This window comes from Amblyomma americanum, chromosome 2, assembly GCF_052857255.1.
Source record: "Amblyomma americanum isolate KBUSLIRL-KWMA chromosome 2, ASM5285725v1, whole genome shotgun sequence".
NCBI classification, from domain to species: Eukaryota; Metazoa; Arthropoda; class Arachnida; order Ixodida; family Ixodidae; genus Amblyomma; species Amblyomma americanum.
In genome coordinates, this window is record NC_135498.1 from 202,763,913 (window position 1) to 202,782,967 (window position 19,055).

The 19,055-nt window shown below is 45.7% G+C and overlaps 1 protein-coding gene across 1 annotated transcript; it reads left to right on the top strand.

Moving 5' to 3' along the window:
• The first annotated feature begins 3,021 nt into the window (after positions 1 to 3,021).
• LOC144122106 (uncharacterized) lies at positions 3,022 to 8,402 on the top strand. The gene is made up of 4 exons (XM_077655628.1): positions 3,022 to 3,274; positions 4,088 to 4,183; positions 4,400 to 4,594; positions 7,142 to 8,402. The coding sequence occupies exons 1-4, from the start codon at positions 3,231 to 3,233 to the stop codon at positions 7,296 to 7,298; spliced, it is 492 nt and encodes a 163-aa protein (XP_077511754.1). The 5' UTR covers positions 3,022 to 3,230; the 3' UTR covers positions 7,299 to 8,402.
• The last annotated feature ends 10,653 nt before the right edge of the window (positions 8,403 to 19,055 follow it).

Consider the following 19,055-nt stretch of genomic DNA (forward strand, 5'->3'; position numbering starts at 1 on the left):
CGTGGGAGGGGACGAAATGCACAACTGTCGAGTTACGCAAAGGATTGTGGAAAATTTGTCTTCTATCACCGCTGCTGTTCATGCCTTATATCATAAATAGAGAAAGAAGGCTTGAAGAAAGTAACCTAGACTATGATCTGTCGTTCAGATTAGGTGGAAAAGTTCCTGAACAAATGCTCCTCGGTTTAATGTCTAAGGATGATACTGTACTGCTAGCTGATACCCAGGAAGATGTGCAAACTCTGCACGGTTAATTGTTGTGGAGACAAAGGAGGCACTTTAGGCTTCAGTTTTAGCGCAGTTAAGTCAAGTGTGACGCTTTGCGATACAACTTATCATGTGCTTAGAATGAAAGGCCATGAAATACCCAGAGTGACCGCATACAAAAATCTTGGTGTATGGTTAAACTATGACAGCTATACATGGATAAGCACCAACAATCCGTTAGAACGGAAAGGCTAAGAGATGCACGGATAATGAAACACATGGCATTATGGGCATACAACAAATAGGAAGTACTGAGAGGTGTTCGGAAAGGAATATTTGTTCCGGGGTTTCCTTTCGGGAATGTGGTTATGTGCTTAATGGCCAACCCCGGCGATTTTCTGCCTGTAGTGAGTTAATGTTTGATATATATTGCTGAAGGCTTCCTTATCGCACTACGGGACTCCATTTTTACAGTACGCAAATAATAAATTTAAATAAGTAAAAATCTTGCACCGACATCAAAACTCCCGCGTAGAACACGGGGAGCATCTTTGCGTGACGGCAGTGATGACGCCGGTTCGCAAGGGAGCCTTATGCGCCTGTTGCCGACGAGAGCACCATGTCGGAGGAAGCGTCGAAAATCAGCAGTTCTTCCACACTGTTATTTGCCGACGACCCGCCGTGACGACAGGGCCCCGACCGTGGCGACACTGAGCGACCGCAGCGCATCGCGCTTCGATACGACTGCGAAGGCAAAGCCCTCACTTCAGTTTCGGATCATAAAACGGTATACATTGATAAATCCTACACTCTAAGAAAAAAACCGGCTCAAGGGGGGAGTAACGTCAACTTTAGTCCTCAAAAGGGCCCGTTAGTCTGCGAAAGGACCAACTGCGGCGAGCTGCGTGCTGTGTGCAAATTTGGAGGACCATTTGTTTAGTCCTGGCCCGAAAAGGACTAACGGTAGGACAAACTGCTCGCTTACTCCGCCGACCGATGCGCGCAAGCATGCATGGATGCACTGGACCGCGAAGCGAAGCAGTCGCGCGCTATGGGAATTTCAGGCGCATGAAGAAATGTGGCGAAAACGCCATTCTTCATGTAGGTGGGCTGGTGGTCCATGCCCCACGTGCCGCGCTTGTTTGGAGGGCGAAGCGTCCATGAGCGGCATGGGTCCAGCGACAGCTCGGTGATCGCTATTTGGTGTAGTCAAGTTCATGCAAGCAACGGATAGCCGTTGCGCCGAAATGCGCGTGTACACACACACACACACACACACACACACACACACACACACACACACACACACACACACACACACACACACACACACACACACACACACACACACACACACACACACACACACACACACACACACACACACACACACACACACACACACACACACACACACACACACACGCACGCACGCACGCACGCACGCACGCACGCACGCACGCACGCACGCACGCACGCACGCACGCACGCACGCACGCACGCACGCACGCACGCACGCACGCACGCACGCACGCACGCACGCACGCACGCACGCACGCACGCACGCACACACACACACACACACACACACACACACACACACACACACACACACACACACACACACACACACACACACACACACACACACACACACACACACACACACACACACACACACACACACACACACACACACACACACACACACACACACACACACACACACACACACACACACACACACACAAGAGGAAAATTCGCTTCCACATATTGCTCACGCCTGTACTTGTTCTTTAAGTCACTAAAGAGGTCAGACATAAATGAGCAGCTTAGCAATTGTTGTAGTGCTGTTGTGTTTGTTTTTGCTGCATGTTCAACCTCCCTGCCATAGGCCTTCAGCACCAGCTCAAACACCAGCTGCAATTCAGAAAACACCTTCTCAGCCGCTGTGTGGGGGAAGCTGTGCTCTTCAGTGAAAAAGAAAAATAAGTTGCACAGGGTCGATTTTGCCTGGTCCAAAAAGCTGCTAAATCTGTCATGTTGGACTGTTGTCTTCTGAGCTGAACAAACATTCGCTGAAGGTCGTTCTTTCTGGCGGTGACCGCTACCATAGTCCGCTTTGTCAGCCCAGTCCATTTCATGTGGGGCAGGCTCGTCGTCGTCCAGTTCTGAATTTTCTCTGTTTGCTTTCTCGGTGCATCCGTGTTTCAAAATGCTGCCGTTTTCTTCAAGCACATCTCAGTGGCGGCGATATAGATGCGATCGGTAGGATGAAAAATTCGAGTACGAGTTCGCGCAGCCTCCTATGCCGCAGAAAACATTTAAGTTTGGCTCTGCACTGTGAACTAATCCAATGTGCGTGACAACTTTCGTCAGTTGGAACGAAAAGAATGGGCACCTCGGGCAGTACTTCGCGTCCATCGTTGTAGTCGCAAGCCAAAAGACCGCAAAGAGACCCCGCAAACGCGGTGTGCCAATTGCCAGAAAGCCGCAGTTCCTGCATATATACATCGGGATCACATCGCTTTAAGCGCAGTTGCCACCAACGGCCAGGGACACGAATAGACACGAACAGCCTCCTAGCGATAAAGCCGCTTGGCTGGCTTGGCTATAGCTTGGCATGTTTGTTGTTGTTTTGCCCTTTCATCATAATACTCAAATTCACTAGGTGCTAGAGCACCTAAGTCGCATTTAGTATAACTAAGTATTTTTGGTGTAATTTTATTTTGCAATAACCTTAGCAATTGGAGTGTCACGTTGTGCAAACTAAGCTGGCCAAGCCAAGCCACGTCACCACAGTGCTCAGCCAAATTGAAAAAGGCGCATACTGGTACACGTGCTCGAGAAAAACTACTTCACGTCTCACTCAGCAACGTTCATTGCTGCGCAATTTCGCAGTAGTACATATACGTACGTCACCATGACGAGCAAGTGCCTGGTAACGTTCCGGGAAAGGAATTTTGTTTTGCCCTTTGATGGGACGCTTACACGGCGCGGGCTGGTTGAGCGCGTAAGAGACCATGAGCTGTTCCGCGGCATCGACGTTGCCACCCTCATCTTCACGGTGAGTAATTGTGTAAACTTATCTACGTGGTAGCTCCGTGACAAGTCAGTTGCCGTTCTCGGGTTCTTTTGGGGACTGGTGCTTATACGCAGGTGCTTATTACATCCACGCGTGTAAATGTGTGTACCTTACTTATGCCTCGCGCTTTTGTCCACAGTGAATTACGTAGTGCGTTGACAGTTTGCTTGTAATGTAAAGTTTAAAGCAATATCTCGGCATGCATGTGCTTCCCTATGCGCCATGCTCTAAAAATCTCCCTTTCCGTAAGGATCTCGTGTCACAACAAAGGTCGGCGAATATTAAAAATGCACACCTCAGCGCGCCGCTTAACATTAAGGCAGGTGTATAGAGAATTTTTCACATATTAATGCTTTATTTCAGTCGCGAGGTACAGGCCTGTCTAGAGCGCTGGAGCGGTGTAGTGCGGAGCAAACAAAGTGAAATCTTCACTCAACCGCTGTCAATGCTGCTTCGCACCAGCGCAAGCATTATCTCTACGACCAGATACCTGCGTGAAAATTCCACTTATTTAGTGCGATATGCAGGCATTCCTGTGCTCTAGGCAGACGTGCTGACGACTACACACGAAATACCCGAGGTAGAGGGAAGTGTTGCTGGTGTTGCAGTATTTTATGGTCATTGCTCTTCTAAATTGACAGGTCCTGAATTCAGTGCGTAGCCCGTTGATTTAGGTCTCGTAATGCGATGCAGCAAGCATGCCAACATGCTCCGGAAAATAATGTGACACACTCATTTTGAATAGTTTAACTTTACATGGTTAGCTATTTTAGTATCATTCTCGTGTTTCCACAGATGTTCGAAGAAGATTTTAATGTTTTTGTTGACATACCTGAAGACTTCGAAATTCGGGACAGGGAAAAAATCAGTCTCCGAGGATTGCCAGGTTCGGTGAGTACATTTTCTTACCAGTATTAACTATTATTTTGTATATTTCAAATAAGGCTGGAGGAGCATCATGCAGCAAGGAGGAGTCTCCAATTTATGTCTTCCACTGCAATCAATGGCAATCATAGTAGAAATGTATGGAAATGTTGGCCACAGCCTGTGCTCACTGTGTAGTATGCTCTTCTCTTGTTCTTTTCTTATTTTAACCTGGCACTTTAGGATTGCGGATGTTCTCGACGAGCCCCAGCAAGCGGAGCAATCCCGTGTCACTGCCACATACAGCCTTACATACAGCCTGCCAGCTGTACCAAACGATATCCAATTCAGTATAGAGCGCCACCAAAGTGGACAGTACTTCAAAGCACGCAGCAGAGTTGTCCAATGGCTCTATCATGACCTCTGCTTATACACCATGTAAGTTATTTGCAAGAATTTTTGACCATGTAGGGCAATGTGGAGATAACTTGGGCTACAAACTTGCGTGGCCATAAGCCATTTTAACGAGAAAGCATGAAGGAGCTCGTGGCGCAGAAAATCCTGTGTCGGCATTGGTAGACGTGAGCAAGAAATTTGAATTTGTTGAAAAGGTGGGTATGTCACACATAGAGCGACGGACTTGAAAAGTGGATGAAATTAGAAAACTGGTGATTGTAAGGTTGCAATGTGCCTGGAACATCATTAGGACATCTAGACATATAAAGTGATCCATCGTATAAAGTCCAGCGTTTACAAACACGGACAGAGGACGAGACGAAACGAACTGAAGGCTTTTCAGTTTGTTTCGTCTCGTCCTTTGTCTGTGTTTGTAAGCGCTGGTTTTTATTTGATGGATCACCGCCAAATCGCCCAATCCTCAGTTCTGCATATCAAGTGGATGAGTTGCCCCGAAAGGAAAATTGCAGTTAGTTGAGAATCGAATCCGTGACCCTTGGGTTGCGAGTCAGGCATGCTATTGGTATGTCATGTAGGAATGTTCAAAGGACTTGGTTAAAGAGGGCTGTAAATATGTGTGGTTTAGTCTTTCACATATTGATTGTGAGAGAGCAAGCAATGTCCTTGCTTATGTGAGCAAGGGGAACTGCTGTCACGTCGTAAACTTAAAGGCAGAGCTTATGTGTCCTCCCACGTCTTGCACCTAAGACACTGACTGCATCTGAAACTAAAATGTCTATGTGAGCCTACAAAAGAACATCCTCACTGTGTACTGCCTTACACGTTTGTCTTAACTGTGCTAGGTACCCTGGCAAGCTATACAATGAGGCTGCGTAAGCTCTGGTGTCCAGGTACCATAACTTGGCTGACGCATCTGGCACCGGCTATGTAAGTAGGCAGCTGAAGCCCTTCAATCTAATCTTGTAGGCACAGCAGACTTTCTTAAATTAACAGGGCGGCCTTGGTGTTCTGAGTATAATAATAATGTCTTCTCTATTTATCAGTGGTAGCCGTACCATTTTCCATGACTCTGTTTTGGGCGCCACTGATAGAGTCATTCACACCACAGTGCATGCTGCTGGCATGGCTGGCTGATTCTCTTTCATAAAATACTATCTCACAAAAAAAAAATGGGATAAAAAATTGTTCAGATATTTCCTGTGGTACGTCGCTAGTGAGCAGGTCCTCTTTCCCTCTTGCTGCAGTAGCGGGGCAGTCATGAGTAATACTTGTTGGGGGGCTAGTTGGTGCATGTTTCCAGAAGATGGTTGTAGCGCCGAAAAAGACAGCAAATTTGGCACACAATTTGAAGCATGTGGCAACAAAATATAAGGTTCCTGTGGTTTTTTCTACCCCAAAGAAACTGGCTGGCTTGTGCGTTAAAACTGATCCCAACAAGGTAAACAAGACTGATTGTAAAAAGAAGCATGCAGCTCCGCTTGTTAAATGTGCCGTGGGAGTCGTATATCAGATTCCTCTCACATGCGGAAAGCACATTGGACAAACCGGCCGCTGTAATAACGACCAATTAGTGGAACATAATCGGGATTTACAAAATGCACTGGTTCTCATCTGCCACATCATTATAAAGCCTGCAGAGAAGAAAGGAAGATTAAGTGTGTGGCAAGGCTGAAAGAAGCAAAGGTTTTAAACAAGTAAGGACCAGACAGCCCGTGAACTGTTGGCAGCCTTCTATATTAAAAGAAACTGTAGCGATTGTGTTAGTGCCCCATCTATCTCCATTTATAAGAATGAAACTGCTTTTTAGATACACGGACGTGAGATATGTGTGTGCCTAACCTATCTTTTATCCGGTTTTTTGTAAAACCCTCGCGCGCATGTGTGGTTCTTGCTACCCATCTTGATTTGTCCTTATATTCATTCGCATTCGCGGTGAATAAATAGTTGGAAGTTGTGCCTGTCCCATCTTGCTTGCTATGTGTTGTCTTTTTCGGTGCTACAGCCGTCTTCTGGAGGTAGTCATGAAGACTGTCGAATAGGACGGTGTATTAAAGGGTTGTACGAGAGAGCTTGATAATCCTGGCCCAGCTTGTCTGGTTGGCATTTGAATTGAAGGGTCATTGGTTGGCCTAGTTATTAGAGAACTCCAAATGATCAAAATTAATCCAGAAACTCCACTGTGGTGCCCATCGTAGCTGATGTGTCGTTTCAGGACATTAAAACAACAAAAAGTTCGCCTCACAGTGAAAATATAATTGGAAAACAAAGCTTGAATTACTGGAAAGGAACTCTATGCTGCAAATTTGGTAATGTGCGCGCTACCATAAAAAAGTAATGTCGGCGGGAGATCAGTGTGGGTCCTTTAGTGTTTTTATGCTATCAAAAATGTGCTGCAATAAAATATGGAGCAATATCTATAGCTTCTCATGAGGTATTTTTATGTCCATGGGTGTTTACTGGTAGCTTGTGATCAACACCATCACTGTTAGCATGTATTTAATTGTACTGTGATTGCTTTTGTCAGTGCAAGTAGTAATGCTTGCATTGTGTGGGATGTTTTAAACACAGGACTCTTGGCGAGAAGCTCTCCTTTTCAAGGCAAAATATGAGCGGAGAAAAATCCGTATCCAGCAGAATGATGGGGCAGATTCTCCACCGTCAAAAAAACCAACGAAAGATGGGAAAGTGGCCACGGTTGGCGGAAATGCCCTGCAGCGTGTTTTGAGGCCGTCTGTGGCATGCATTTGGATTTCATATAGTCCTTGTGCTGAAGACAGCCTGGTGTGCAGTGTGAAGTAGGCTCCTTTTGCTTGCAGGCAACTGCACCAGACGGGGAGGATGAGGAGAGTATTGCTGGCCACATCGAAGGAATGAAGTCCGCGGTACAAAAAGCTCGGACAGACATGGCTTACATAATAGACTGTATGCGCCGTACATTTCCTACCCGAAGGAAGTGGATTGGATCCGAGGATCCATCAGTGGAAGTGGCAATACAGAAATTTCCAGCATTGGCCATGAGCTCAATCGTAAGTTCAGTAACTAGACCATCAGTTAGCGAAGCAAGGAAAAAGAAATTTTCTTTTTCTTTTTCTCTTTTGTCTTTCTTTCTTTTAATCCTTTCCTTTTTTGATTTCAGTTGCGGTGCCTGCACTTTGCATTCCATCTTAGTGGAGGCGAAATACAAAAGTGTGGATATGCTGTGTGACGTCAGTGCATGTTTAAGGACCTCAGATGGTCTACACTGTCTGGAGCCTTTCACTACGGCGTCCCATATGGCCTGAATCGTCTTGGGACGTTAAACCCGCTAAAGCAATTAGGCGGAAGTGGTCTATATGTGCAGAAAATTCAGCTCAAATTTATTTCTCTTTGCCTCAGTGGAGACCTGATTGAATGGCTCGCACTGTTTGAATTTCAGAATACACCTAGGGTTGGTTCAGTGTAGCATGCCCTGATTCCACATTCTGGTCTTTTTGTTTTTGTTGCTCGACTTCTGCTGTTTAGTCGTTTATTTATTGCACGGTTCTTGTATGTGCTTCAAGTTGGTACTACTGGTGTTTGCTGGTGACCGCTGTTACATGGTGGACACTGAAGGGAAATATCGAACTAAGCAAAACAGTCAGGATATTCGTGAGGGACCGTACTTATACTTTCGATGCACTGAATAGTGCCTGCATTGCAGAGAAAATCCACACAATGAAAGTCCAAAGATCATTCCACATTTAAGCGGAAATGCCACAGGAAAAAAAACAATTTTAAATAGTCCATCCAGAGCAGTGAAATTTTGTGTGCTTATACTGCTGTTCTGCTCTTTTCAGGACACTAATTAGTTCTCTTGTAGTGCGCACTTTTGCTCAGTGCTGCTAACAGGCCTCAAAAAAATTTGTGTCGGTTTAATCTTACTTGAACCTGGTTATAACTAGAAAAAGCATTCGTGGGTGGTCCAACTCGCTCATCCATTGTAGATGAAGGCGGCAGACACAACCATTTTGTTGCAGCTTCTAATCACATGATCACCATGACGTCACACATGGTGGTGACGCCACCAAAGGCCAAAGGTTCTTTGCCACGGCAACTATTCCCTGTTGAATCTCTCCGTAACCAGCCCAGGCATGTGTAGCATTGAGCAATGTAAGCATTCCAGTCGCGCTTTTGTTCCTTGCAAAGTGCATTGGAAAGAATATGCCATTAAGAGTGATATAGTCTAGAGTACTATGAATGTTGCACTATGGTTTGAATGTCCGAGCTAGGAAATGCTACCAGTCATTTAAATGCTTACTGCTCATAGAAAACCTGTGCTGAAGTTTGTTGTGTCGACCACTACATTTCAATACGCAGCCTAGCAGTGAGAGGTGTAAGCAGTTTCTGGCACACTCATAGTGCTTCCTACCTGCCCTTATTGCATGAGCTTCCACACATTGTGAAGGCCACACTAGGCGAGCATCACTAATTTGGTCTGCAGGGACTGCCTTCTGTGGCTATGCTGAGCAGGAAAGGGAAAGACGGGTCTTTGTTTAGTGAAGGCTGGAGAACTGAGGAGCAAGTGTCAATCTGCAGCAGAATAAAGTCCCGAAGAGAACGGGGACTAGGGGGATCAGCTCGCATAATAAATGCCCCCGCCCTTTTTTTTTTATGGAGCCATGCAAACAATTCTTAGATATGGCTGAACCAGGCCTTAGCTCTCTCTCGCTCACCTCATCAACTGCGCACTTTAAGCGGGATTCACACGAGAGAGGATTCTACCCCTATCGAGCGGGGAGGTGTGTACACATCACCAGAAATTGACGTCCTTGGGCGCCAGCCCAGGGGTGCCTGGCCTCTGGGATATGGGTCCTTTTGCTTGGCCAGCACAAAAGCTTCCTCGGGTGGAGGGGGTAAGCGGTCATTTTGTTGTAGTTTTGGGCCATATTATTATTTTAAGAGAATTTTGTTTCTACAGGTCTGGGAATATTCACTACAAGCACAGGAGCTGCTTTCTTGTGCTTCGGCACACTTTAATATAGTCAAGCAAGCTATTGACAGCTTGTCTCGAATCTGCTCTTTTGAGGTCACGTAATCACGTATTTAAGTTTTAACAAGCTAGTTGAAACGGTTGTTGTTAGCTGGGTTCCCCTGTGCGGTTATCACTTCATGCTGAGGCAGTTTTCTAAAAAAAGAAATGGTGCATATTGTGGAAGCAATGCAAAGAGGAAAAAATGATGCAGCTAAACTCGAAATAACATATGCACATAAGGTTGCTCATGAAAAAGAAAATAGCTGACAGACATGGTATACAAGTTGTGTTTGCTGCTGATCAAAAGCTCGCCCAAATTTTGTTGCACATTTTGTGCTATGGAAGAAAAAAAGGGCCAAAAAGTTTGTGCCATGTTGGAGCCGGGTTGTTTATGAAATTCTGTTGACCTGTGGGAAGACCCATGTAGGCCAACGAGGCACCTACGTTTGCGGTCATTAACATGTACAGAAGAACATTTATTACAGCATTGTGGCCACGGATGCATGTGGTAAAGATTTTGCACCAGAAAGTTGTTGGAAGCTTATGCATAAAAAAAAGGAAATGCACTAGCGAAGTATCTGTACACCTCGTAAAAGCCAAATTGTGGATCTTGAAATTCTACGCATGAATGCATACTGTTTACAGCTGTTCATTCTGCATGTGTGTTGTTTTTTTTTATATTTCCTCACCTGAAAAACAAATTGCATAAAGCAGATAAAGTGGGCAATGTGTGATGCCTGTTTGTCTTGCGCTGGCGCTTTACTGCTACTTAGAACTATGAACCATCTTGCCTGACAGCAAGCTCCGCTACTACTTTACATTCTGCCTGAACTATTGTTCTTGGTTTATGTCTAGTTAACCCCAAATTGGAAGCTATCACTTCAAGAATGTGTTTGATATACAGGTCTATTGCTTAATTTGTTATGCCTTCTAGTGTGAAATGTAGCAGCGCATTGCTTGGGTAGTTAGTGTGGCGCACCTTTTATTTTGGTTATCTCCAGTGCAGCTATTCTGGGATGACAATGCACTTTCCTTGATGCCTCTTGAAGGCACTAATATAGTCTGCATGCAGTAAAAAGTTGGCTGGAGCAGGACCTTCGGACTGAAGCATATTGTAACAAGCAATAAAGATCAGAATTTATTTTTCTTTTAATTTTGGTGCTCTTATTATGTCTCCATGTTTCATGTCACTGTATTTAAAATTCATTCGCCACTCTTTCAGAGACAACAGTCACGGCAGCAGTATGCCTGTTGCGAAGCTTGGTGAAAGAAAGAGTGGAGACTTTCGTCCGCCCATTTGTAAGTTTCTAAAACCGCATGTGTGAGCAGCAATGTTTTTTGGGATGCTGGGGGCATGCAGTTCTTTTTTCTCCTTGAGAATGAATTTGCCTTTACTTTTGTTTCTTAAACAAGTTAAACAAATATACCGTGTCAGACTGAAGAAAACAAATACACAGTATTGGATATAATAACATAGCTTTGGATACTAGCCTTCATATTCTTGTTACATGGGAATTTTCAGTGGTTTCTTAATCAAGTTAAACAAATATACTGCATCATGCTGAAGAAAAAAAATACACAGTATTTTATATAATAACATGGCTTTGCATACTAGCCTTCATACTAATGTCACATGGACATTTTCAGAGGCTATGTAGTCCAGAGGCTTAGAAATTATCAATTGCTATCGAACTCGAATCAGGTGTGCTGCTACAGTAAACTCTATCACCATTGAAGGATTCCATCTCGCACTGAGGCATAGTGGCGTCACTATCGCAGCCAGTCATTGTTCAGGCATCCAAGCAATTGACTAATAAATGACCTGCAGAGCAGCTGACTTGGTTTAAAATGCAACATTTTTGCTTAGGTGGCCTATTTAGCTAATTAGCTCTAGTAAGCCACCTTTTAATATGTATTAAGCATTGTGGAGGGACAAGCTTGCAAATGCTTCCTTTACATGCAAGGCTGGAGGTGTCTGAACTTGGGATTTCTCGAATGATTTGCAAAACACTCTTTTCTAAAACTTGTGTGTGCGTTTGTTCTTTTTTTACAGTATCCTGCAGCTGTGCACTATATCCCAACTGTAGTGCACAGTGGAGGCATTCTGACAACATCAGATTTTTCTGTTTGCCTTGAGAAGATTTGTGTCAACGAGACAAGCCTGCTGGCGGCACTTGCAACACAGATGGCCTTGTACTGGGCATTTAATATCGTTTTTGACAAAAAATCACAGCGGTCATTTGACTTGCTGTGCAGGCTCATCAACGTCGACAGTGGCCTATGGCCAACTCCACTTGTGCGTTTGGCACAAACTGTTTTGGGAAAATAAAAATTCTCAAGCTGAAATTAAATTGTCCAGTTTCACATTCCTACACATGTTCGTGGAGTGGTGAGAAGCACAGCCAACCTCAGCTAGCATGCCTGCATGGGTCTGGCAAGGATAACCATGTCATCCACAGGTGGATGAAAATTTTGTCTCAATGGATTAATGGTTAGTCCCTGGAAAATCGTTCAAATGGATCAACAGTTAATCCTGAGGCGGGAACATTTCCTCTCTCAGGGACCATTTCTGAAGATAAACAGATAATCCTGAGGGAGTAACATTTGCTCTCCCAGGGATCATTTCTGAGGATCAGCTGTTAGTCCTTAGAGGGTAATATTTGCTCCCTCAGGGATCATTATCAAGGATCAAGTGTTAGTCTCTTGAGGACCATCTGCAAGGTGCAATCATTAGTCTCCCAGCAGTTAGTCCTTCAGAGACTAACTGTATATCCCCTTGCAGTTGATCCCCAAAAGGACGAATGGTTGTGGCAAATCACTTGGTCCCCCAAAGGACTAACCTCCCTACCCCTTTTAGTCCTTTTTTTCTTAGAGTGTACGCTGCCATTACAGTTTGGCATGCGGCGAATGCCAGCCGTCGATAAGACATGAAATGCTGTGCTGTCGGCAGATCACTGTTGTGCAGTCTGCTGCCCCGGTTCATTGGCATCTGTCACCACCAGCTGTTCCCAGTGTTTACCTTGACTGCGATACCTCAGTTACCTGTGACACCATAATGAGAACAGCTATTTATGCACCCCGCCATGAGCGCTAAAATACACTGCTGCAGGTAGCATATTCGCTATAATTTGAAGCCATTTAAACACTCTGACCCCTTGATGCAAGCGGCATCGCGAACCAGAACACCGTAAGCACATGATCCGAATTTTACCACCGCCTGCTACTTATGAGACCAAAATCCGACCTCAGGTAAACATCTTGTTTGGACAGCAGTTCCACGTGAAAATCTTCGAGCACATGCGCGTTCCCGAATCCGGGGACCATGCAGTTGAGTCACTAGATAGCATGAATCCATTTGTCGGGTACCTCTTTGTAGTTACGAATTTTGTCGTAAATCACTCTCTTGTTTTTCGCTGAGCAATTCGTACATCCCGCAGCATAGCGCCAACTACCACCCATTGCTCCAACAACCTCAATGCCCAAAGTGCGAGCGAAAACTGCAAGGTGAACCACGATGCAGCTTGCAAGCAGGCTGCCGCCCGTCTTCGCTTTGACAGGCTTTTGCGAGCACAGCCGCCTTATTCAAGCCCCGTGCCAGCCTGTGCTAAACATTTAGGCACCAAGCATTAGTCTACAGTCGAACCCACATCTAATTCTGGGAGCAGTGCCGGTTTCAGTCTTCTCGGTAAGAAGTCGTGCCGAGTAGGGCCGCTGCATGTTGCCGTCGTCGGCTCTGTTACCAACCTGTGACGTCATCGAGCACAAGGTTTTCCGCAAACATCTCCTCTTGGGCAGCGCGAGTAGAGTGTGGGGGGTGCTGTTTTGAAAATAACTTCGTGAAAAAAACTAAAGCCTTCTCAGCTGTGCTGTTTGAAGCACACAGTCTTGACACCGAGAACTTGTGATACAAATTTCTACATCTGTGAGCTTCCAAAAATCGCTGGAGTTGTTGTTTAAGGGCAGAAGTTCAGTCGATGTTTGCAGTAAATCAGAAAATCAGGGAGCGCTTGGAAGTCGCTTGCGTACGTAGGAAATTCCTGCTTTGCGTGAGCCGATGTGGACATCTTTGAACATATGATTCGGTATGAGAGTTACTTTGATGGTATTTCTTTGTATATTCTCTAGAGAAGATTGAAAATCCAGATAAAGCATTGACTCACAATGACGGAAAGAACTAGGAACTAACCAGTAAGTATGCAGGACAGGGACGGAGGAATGTCGAGTATTAAACGACAGGCAAAAAACGCGGGACGTAAAAACTGGATTACTTCAATGGAGAAGACGCATAGTGTAGAACTATGTCGATATTGGAAAAGGCCGATCAGGAAGGAGTAATTCTGTGGTAACTCAAGCGGCAGTTCCGTACTATTTGAAGCTTGATCTGGGTGCCTTAGAACGCGCAGCTACAAAAAGAAATATAACCAAGAAGATGACACATGTGCAGTGTGTGGTAAATCTGAAAAAAAAAACAATTCAATACGTCATACTAGAATGTAATGGTATCCATGCAGATGTCGATGCAGAAACAGTCACTATTCCTGAGACCCTATGGATAACATAACAATGGTTATGTAAATAAATCTTCATTGGAGGCTTGCAAAAGGCGATTGGAGTATTGCTGGCTTAATTGCTAAGAGGTGATATAACGTTAGAGGTGTTGGATTGAAAACGTATTTAAAGTAAGTGGCGAGTCATGGCCCCAATTTGTGACACATTTAAAGAAAGAAAAAGAGCCGAGCATGATGGCAACAATCACCACCCCGTTTCAAAGTGCACAAGCTAATTTGCTGGGCGAGTTCGTTACGATATTCCATGACTACAGAGCGACGAACGGGACATTGAAGGACACAGGCAGGGACACAACACAGCGCTGACTCACAACTGACATCTTTATTTTGCTGCTAGCTGGAATAAGTGCCCAACCGGTGGCCAGAAATATAAAGCAATGCACACAAGGCATGTAGCGGAAACACAAAGTATAAAAAAAATCTCAAAATAAAGCACACACGGGTCAACGTCCGCAGCAGAGGTAGCGTTGTTCTTTTGCTGACAGCGATGCAGAGCGTGCGCTAATACATTCTTCTCGGAGCTTTGCAATCATGTGTTCTTCTGTAATTTCCCTTGCCAGCGAGTCGCGGTTCCTCCCTATCACAACGCGTTCATTGTACAATAGCTCGCAGGCATCGATGTCATCTTCGTCATGATCGCTTTCAGTTTAGGCAGTTTGTGCGGCACGTGTGATATTATAATTATGCTTTTTTAATAGTGTGACGCCAATGAAGACGCGATGCCTGATCTATTTGGTCGGCATCGCTGAGTACGCAGAAGAGGAGAAGAACGAGGTGGTTGGTTGCGTCCCGTGCTTGGCAAGCGGACCCTAGCTGGTGTCAGTCGCCCGCCGTGGTCTGAATAAACCCCCGGTCGTAACATCTTGGTGGAGGTGCGGGGTGTATTGGTTCCCCGAACACGGATCTCCTGCATCACCTTCGCCGGATTTGTCGCATTGCCGGTCTGCCGCCGTCTCTGCCCATGATGTCCCTAGACGGCGAGGCTCCAATGTCTTTGCCCAGGAGTTCGTGGCAGCATTACCGGGAGCCAGGGTGGTTTGCGGGCTCAACCAGCGACGACGTGGAAGATAGCTCACCCACTACCTACGCGTTAGTCGCTACAATAAGTGAAATTGCTCCACTCGATTTGCCAATGTCGTGTTTTCCCTGACCGACACGGCCCTAACGTGGTATGACAACCACGAGGTTTCTTCGAAGACATGGGACCGTTTTGTAGAGGAGCTCAAGAAGTGCTTAGGCGACTCAGTCGCGAAGAAGAAGCGGCGGGCTGAGCAAGCGCTTGCGCAAAGGGCTCAGCTTCCCGGTGAGACATGTACGAATTACATAGAGGAAATCGTCAAGTTATGCAAGGTCGTCTCTCCAGTCATGACAGAAGAGGACAAAGTTGGTCATTTACTTAAAAGATTTGCCGAAGACGTCTATCATTTTCTTATTGGAAAAGAAAGTCTGGAGTCCGGCTCCGACGTCATCCAGCACTCCTGCACGTTTGAAACATTGAAAATGCGCCGCATCACAAAGAAATTTGGCCGTTTGGCCGGGGGTGACGACGGTGGCAGCTGTGGACACACCATCGTCATGTGATCTAGCTTCCACAATCCGCCAGATCGTTCGCGAAGAGTTGACCAGGTCGCTGGAACTCGCACAGAATTCCTCAGCTCTCCCTCCTGTATCTACCACGCGCCCTCCTCCGCTGCCCGCCGTTAACGCAGCGGACTTTGAGGAACACTGGGTACCCCGAGGGTTCCGGCTTAGCAACATACCGCGATCGCCCCCGGAACACCGGTCCCGATTTTACCAGCCTACGCCGGCCACATACGACGATAACTTTCGGCCCAGTCCTTCGTATGATGACTACTTGCCGGCTCAGCCTGTTGCTGGTTTCTCTCTTGTGTGTTACCGTTGTGGTCAACCCGGTCACATCTCGCGATTTTTCCCCGCTGATGACAGCTATTCCGTTACGGTTCCTTTGCCTATCCTCCGCGGCCATATTACCAACCCATTTCTTCTCGGCACCTATCCTACACGCCTGATTCCGGCAGCTCATGGCCTGCACAAATGCAGAATCATTCGCCGGCATCAAATAGAAGTGTGACGGGGACACGAAAGGACCGCACACGACAAAGCAGCATGCGAAAAAACAGCGCAGCTACAAAACAGCACAAGGAAACAACGGCACAGCGGCAAAACATCACTGGGAAAAAACAGCATGGCGGCAAAATAGCACAAGGAAAAAAACAGCACGCGTCAATACAGCACGTCGGACAAAATAGCGCAGCGACCAAACAGCAAAGCGAAAAACAGCACGATGACAGAAGAGCACAAGGGAAAAATAGCACGGCGACCAAACAGCGCAGCGCAATGGGGTGCAGTGCTGCAGAGGCTGCTGCAGTGGTCGAGTGCTCTAAGGCAGCGGTAAGCATTGCTGCTGTGCGCATCTCTGTTTCAATATCAGCAATTTTTTCTACTGCATACTGCTCTGACGCAAAAGTTCGGGACTTCAAAGGTTAGCATATGTCATGTGGCATGCGGCAGTTTCTTTAAGGCTACCCACGCAATTTTTTGTTTCAAGCGAAAAAATAATTACTTTTCAAGTGGAGGGCCTCCTCTGGGAGACATCGGCCGCTTCGTTCTTGAGTTGTACCGGACAATAGCCACGACGTTATCGTGCGTGCTTAAGAAAGAAGTTAGGTTCTACGCGCGCATTTGAGCCATAAATTGCAATTAGACGACATCGGCTCTAAGCCCCTCTCCCTGCCAGCGACGCCGATAATTAAGCAGCCGTCAAATGAACTTATTTGTCCAGTTGTTCCGAAATGCTTAGCGAACAACATGTAATAAATAGCTTGAGCCTAAAAATAGTGTCATGATCCCTTTAAGAAAGGTGAAGGCTTGATGTCATTAAATGCCCGTGTTCCGTTCATGGGCAGTGCGCTTTCTAACCGTCGAGTCAGTTGAACTTTTTCTTGAATAAACTTGTCTGGCATCCAGAGGGCTACGAGACGCTTGATAGTTTTCTCCCTCCTAGAAGTATCTCATAAGGGGCCGATACCTGTGTTTTCTATGGGGACTGAAGACTGGTTCTTGCTGCGCAGCACCATTGTCTGCTGCAAAACGGGATGTAAAATGCCCATCTCGTTCGGTTTTACTTTTTTTACGCCCATGGGCACAACCAAACCACGGTGCTGGATCTCCCGCGGCCAAACTCACGAAAAACACAACTCTGATTCGCTCTCAGATTGCGGCGCGATCTCTTGGGGCGGCTTTCGCTCTCCTTGTTATCAGAACGCAAAGTGTGCTTCCTGGCAGGAGAGCAGAGCAGTACTGTTGGCCTGGTGGAACACCAGCCAGCCTGCTTGTGCTCGGATCTAAAGCGGCATTTGCATTTTGCAGCGCTCCTCGCAGCTGCGGGGTGGGGAGCGTGGCTGCAGCCCTCTTTAGTGCTCATCTCCAGTTACTACCGGGTTAACCTGATGCTCCTGCTACGTGGCCGCTTCATTTTAATTTTTCTATAACCGTGCCCTTGAGCTGATTTCTGTATTGCCGAAGCTGGCAGCGTCCAGGCTCAGTGCACCATCGCATGCGAGCAGCGGGGAGCTGGTTCTGTGTATGTTTGCAGCCGGCGGCAAAGTTTACCCAAATAAAGAGCAGGTACAGGGCAACGCCGGAATCGGACGTGGGGACGCAGTATTAAAAATTATTTCCTCCCTTTAATAAAAAGGTGTGCTAGAAATAAATGAATTAAATGGTGCTGTTCTACGTATTAACTTTGAAATTTTGATGAACAATTCACAGCGAAAATAAGGGTAAATGTGGCGAAAAAAGCAAACGTTCTCAAATTTCGAATTTATTATCTGACACGGTGTACGTTTCCTGATCTTTGAAACAATATTTTCGACTTTTTTGCCTTTTGGAAAAGGTGAGAAGATACTTGTAATGACTACTGTGACACCATTATTTTTTAAATATTAAAAAGTCCCATTTCTATGTGCCTTTTACGCACGGCTCGCAAAAACAAGCTGAGATGATGTTTATCATAGTAACGCAAGAAACCATGATCTTTTTCGCAGGAATCGAAGGGTGCATCACGATGTTGTGCAATTCTCAAAGTATTATATATCGCACTGATCTTGAAATACTCAATAATACCTTTATTACTGATTATTATGAACTCTGATTACAAAACATCATAATTACATGGATAGATGGATGGAAGGTAGGAGCGTCCCCTTAGAAACGGGCTGGGAAGTGGTTGTTGCCACAATGCTCAGTTTTTTCCTTTATTTTTGTTTACTCTGCTGTAAGCTGTTAATACAATTCGCAATTTCCTTTAAAAAAACGTCTTCCTACACATTAAAACTTATGCCACCTCTCTGCTTTTGTGCCACCAATTCTCCAATCGCTTTTTGCTAAATTCCACCGCAGATTTATTTACATGACTATTCTTATCTCTAAACCCTAAGGCCTCAGGAAGAGTGACTGTGCCTGCATCGACATCGGGATGGATACCATCGCATTTTAGGATGAGGTGTTCTATTGTTTCTTCAGATTTACCACAGACAGCACATGTGTCATCTTCTTCGTTAAATTTTTTTTCTGTAGCTGCGCGTTCTAAGACACCCTGACCTAGCTTCAAAGAGGAGGACACTGCCTCTTGAGTTATCATAAAACGTTTCCTTCCTGATCTGCCTTTTCCAGCATCGATATAGTTCTACACTATGCTTCTTTTCCATTGAATCTATCCAATTTTCACCTTCGACGTTTTTAACCTCTCGTTTAATGCTCTTTCTTTCTCCTTCCTCGTCTCTGGCAAATTTACTGGCCAGCTTTCTAGTTCCTTTCTGCCACTGTGTGTCAAAGCTCTTTCTGTACAGGTATTTAAATACCTTAACTGCCCAACTGTTATCACCCAATTTCCTCAGGCGTT

Coding starts and splice junctions, on each gene's coding strand:
- LOC144122106 (XM_077655628.1), top strand. CDS start 3,231: ATGAGCTGTTCCGCGGCATCGACGTTGCCACCCTCATCTTCACG. Junction 3,275..4,087: donor TTGCCACCCTCATCTTCACG/GTGAGTAATTGT, acceptor GTGTTTCCACAG/ATGTTCGAAGAAGATTTTAA. Junction 4,184..4,399: donor TCCGAGGATTGCCAGGTTCG/GTGAGTACATTT, acceptor CTGGCACTTTAG/GATTGCGGATGTTCTCGACG.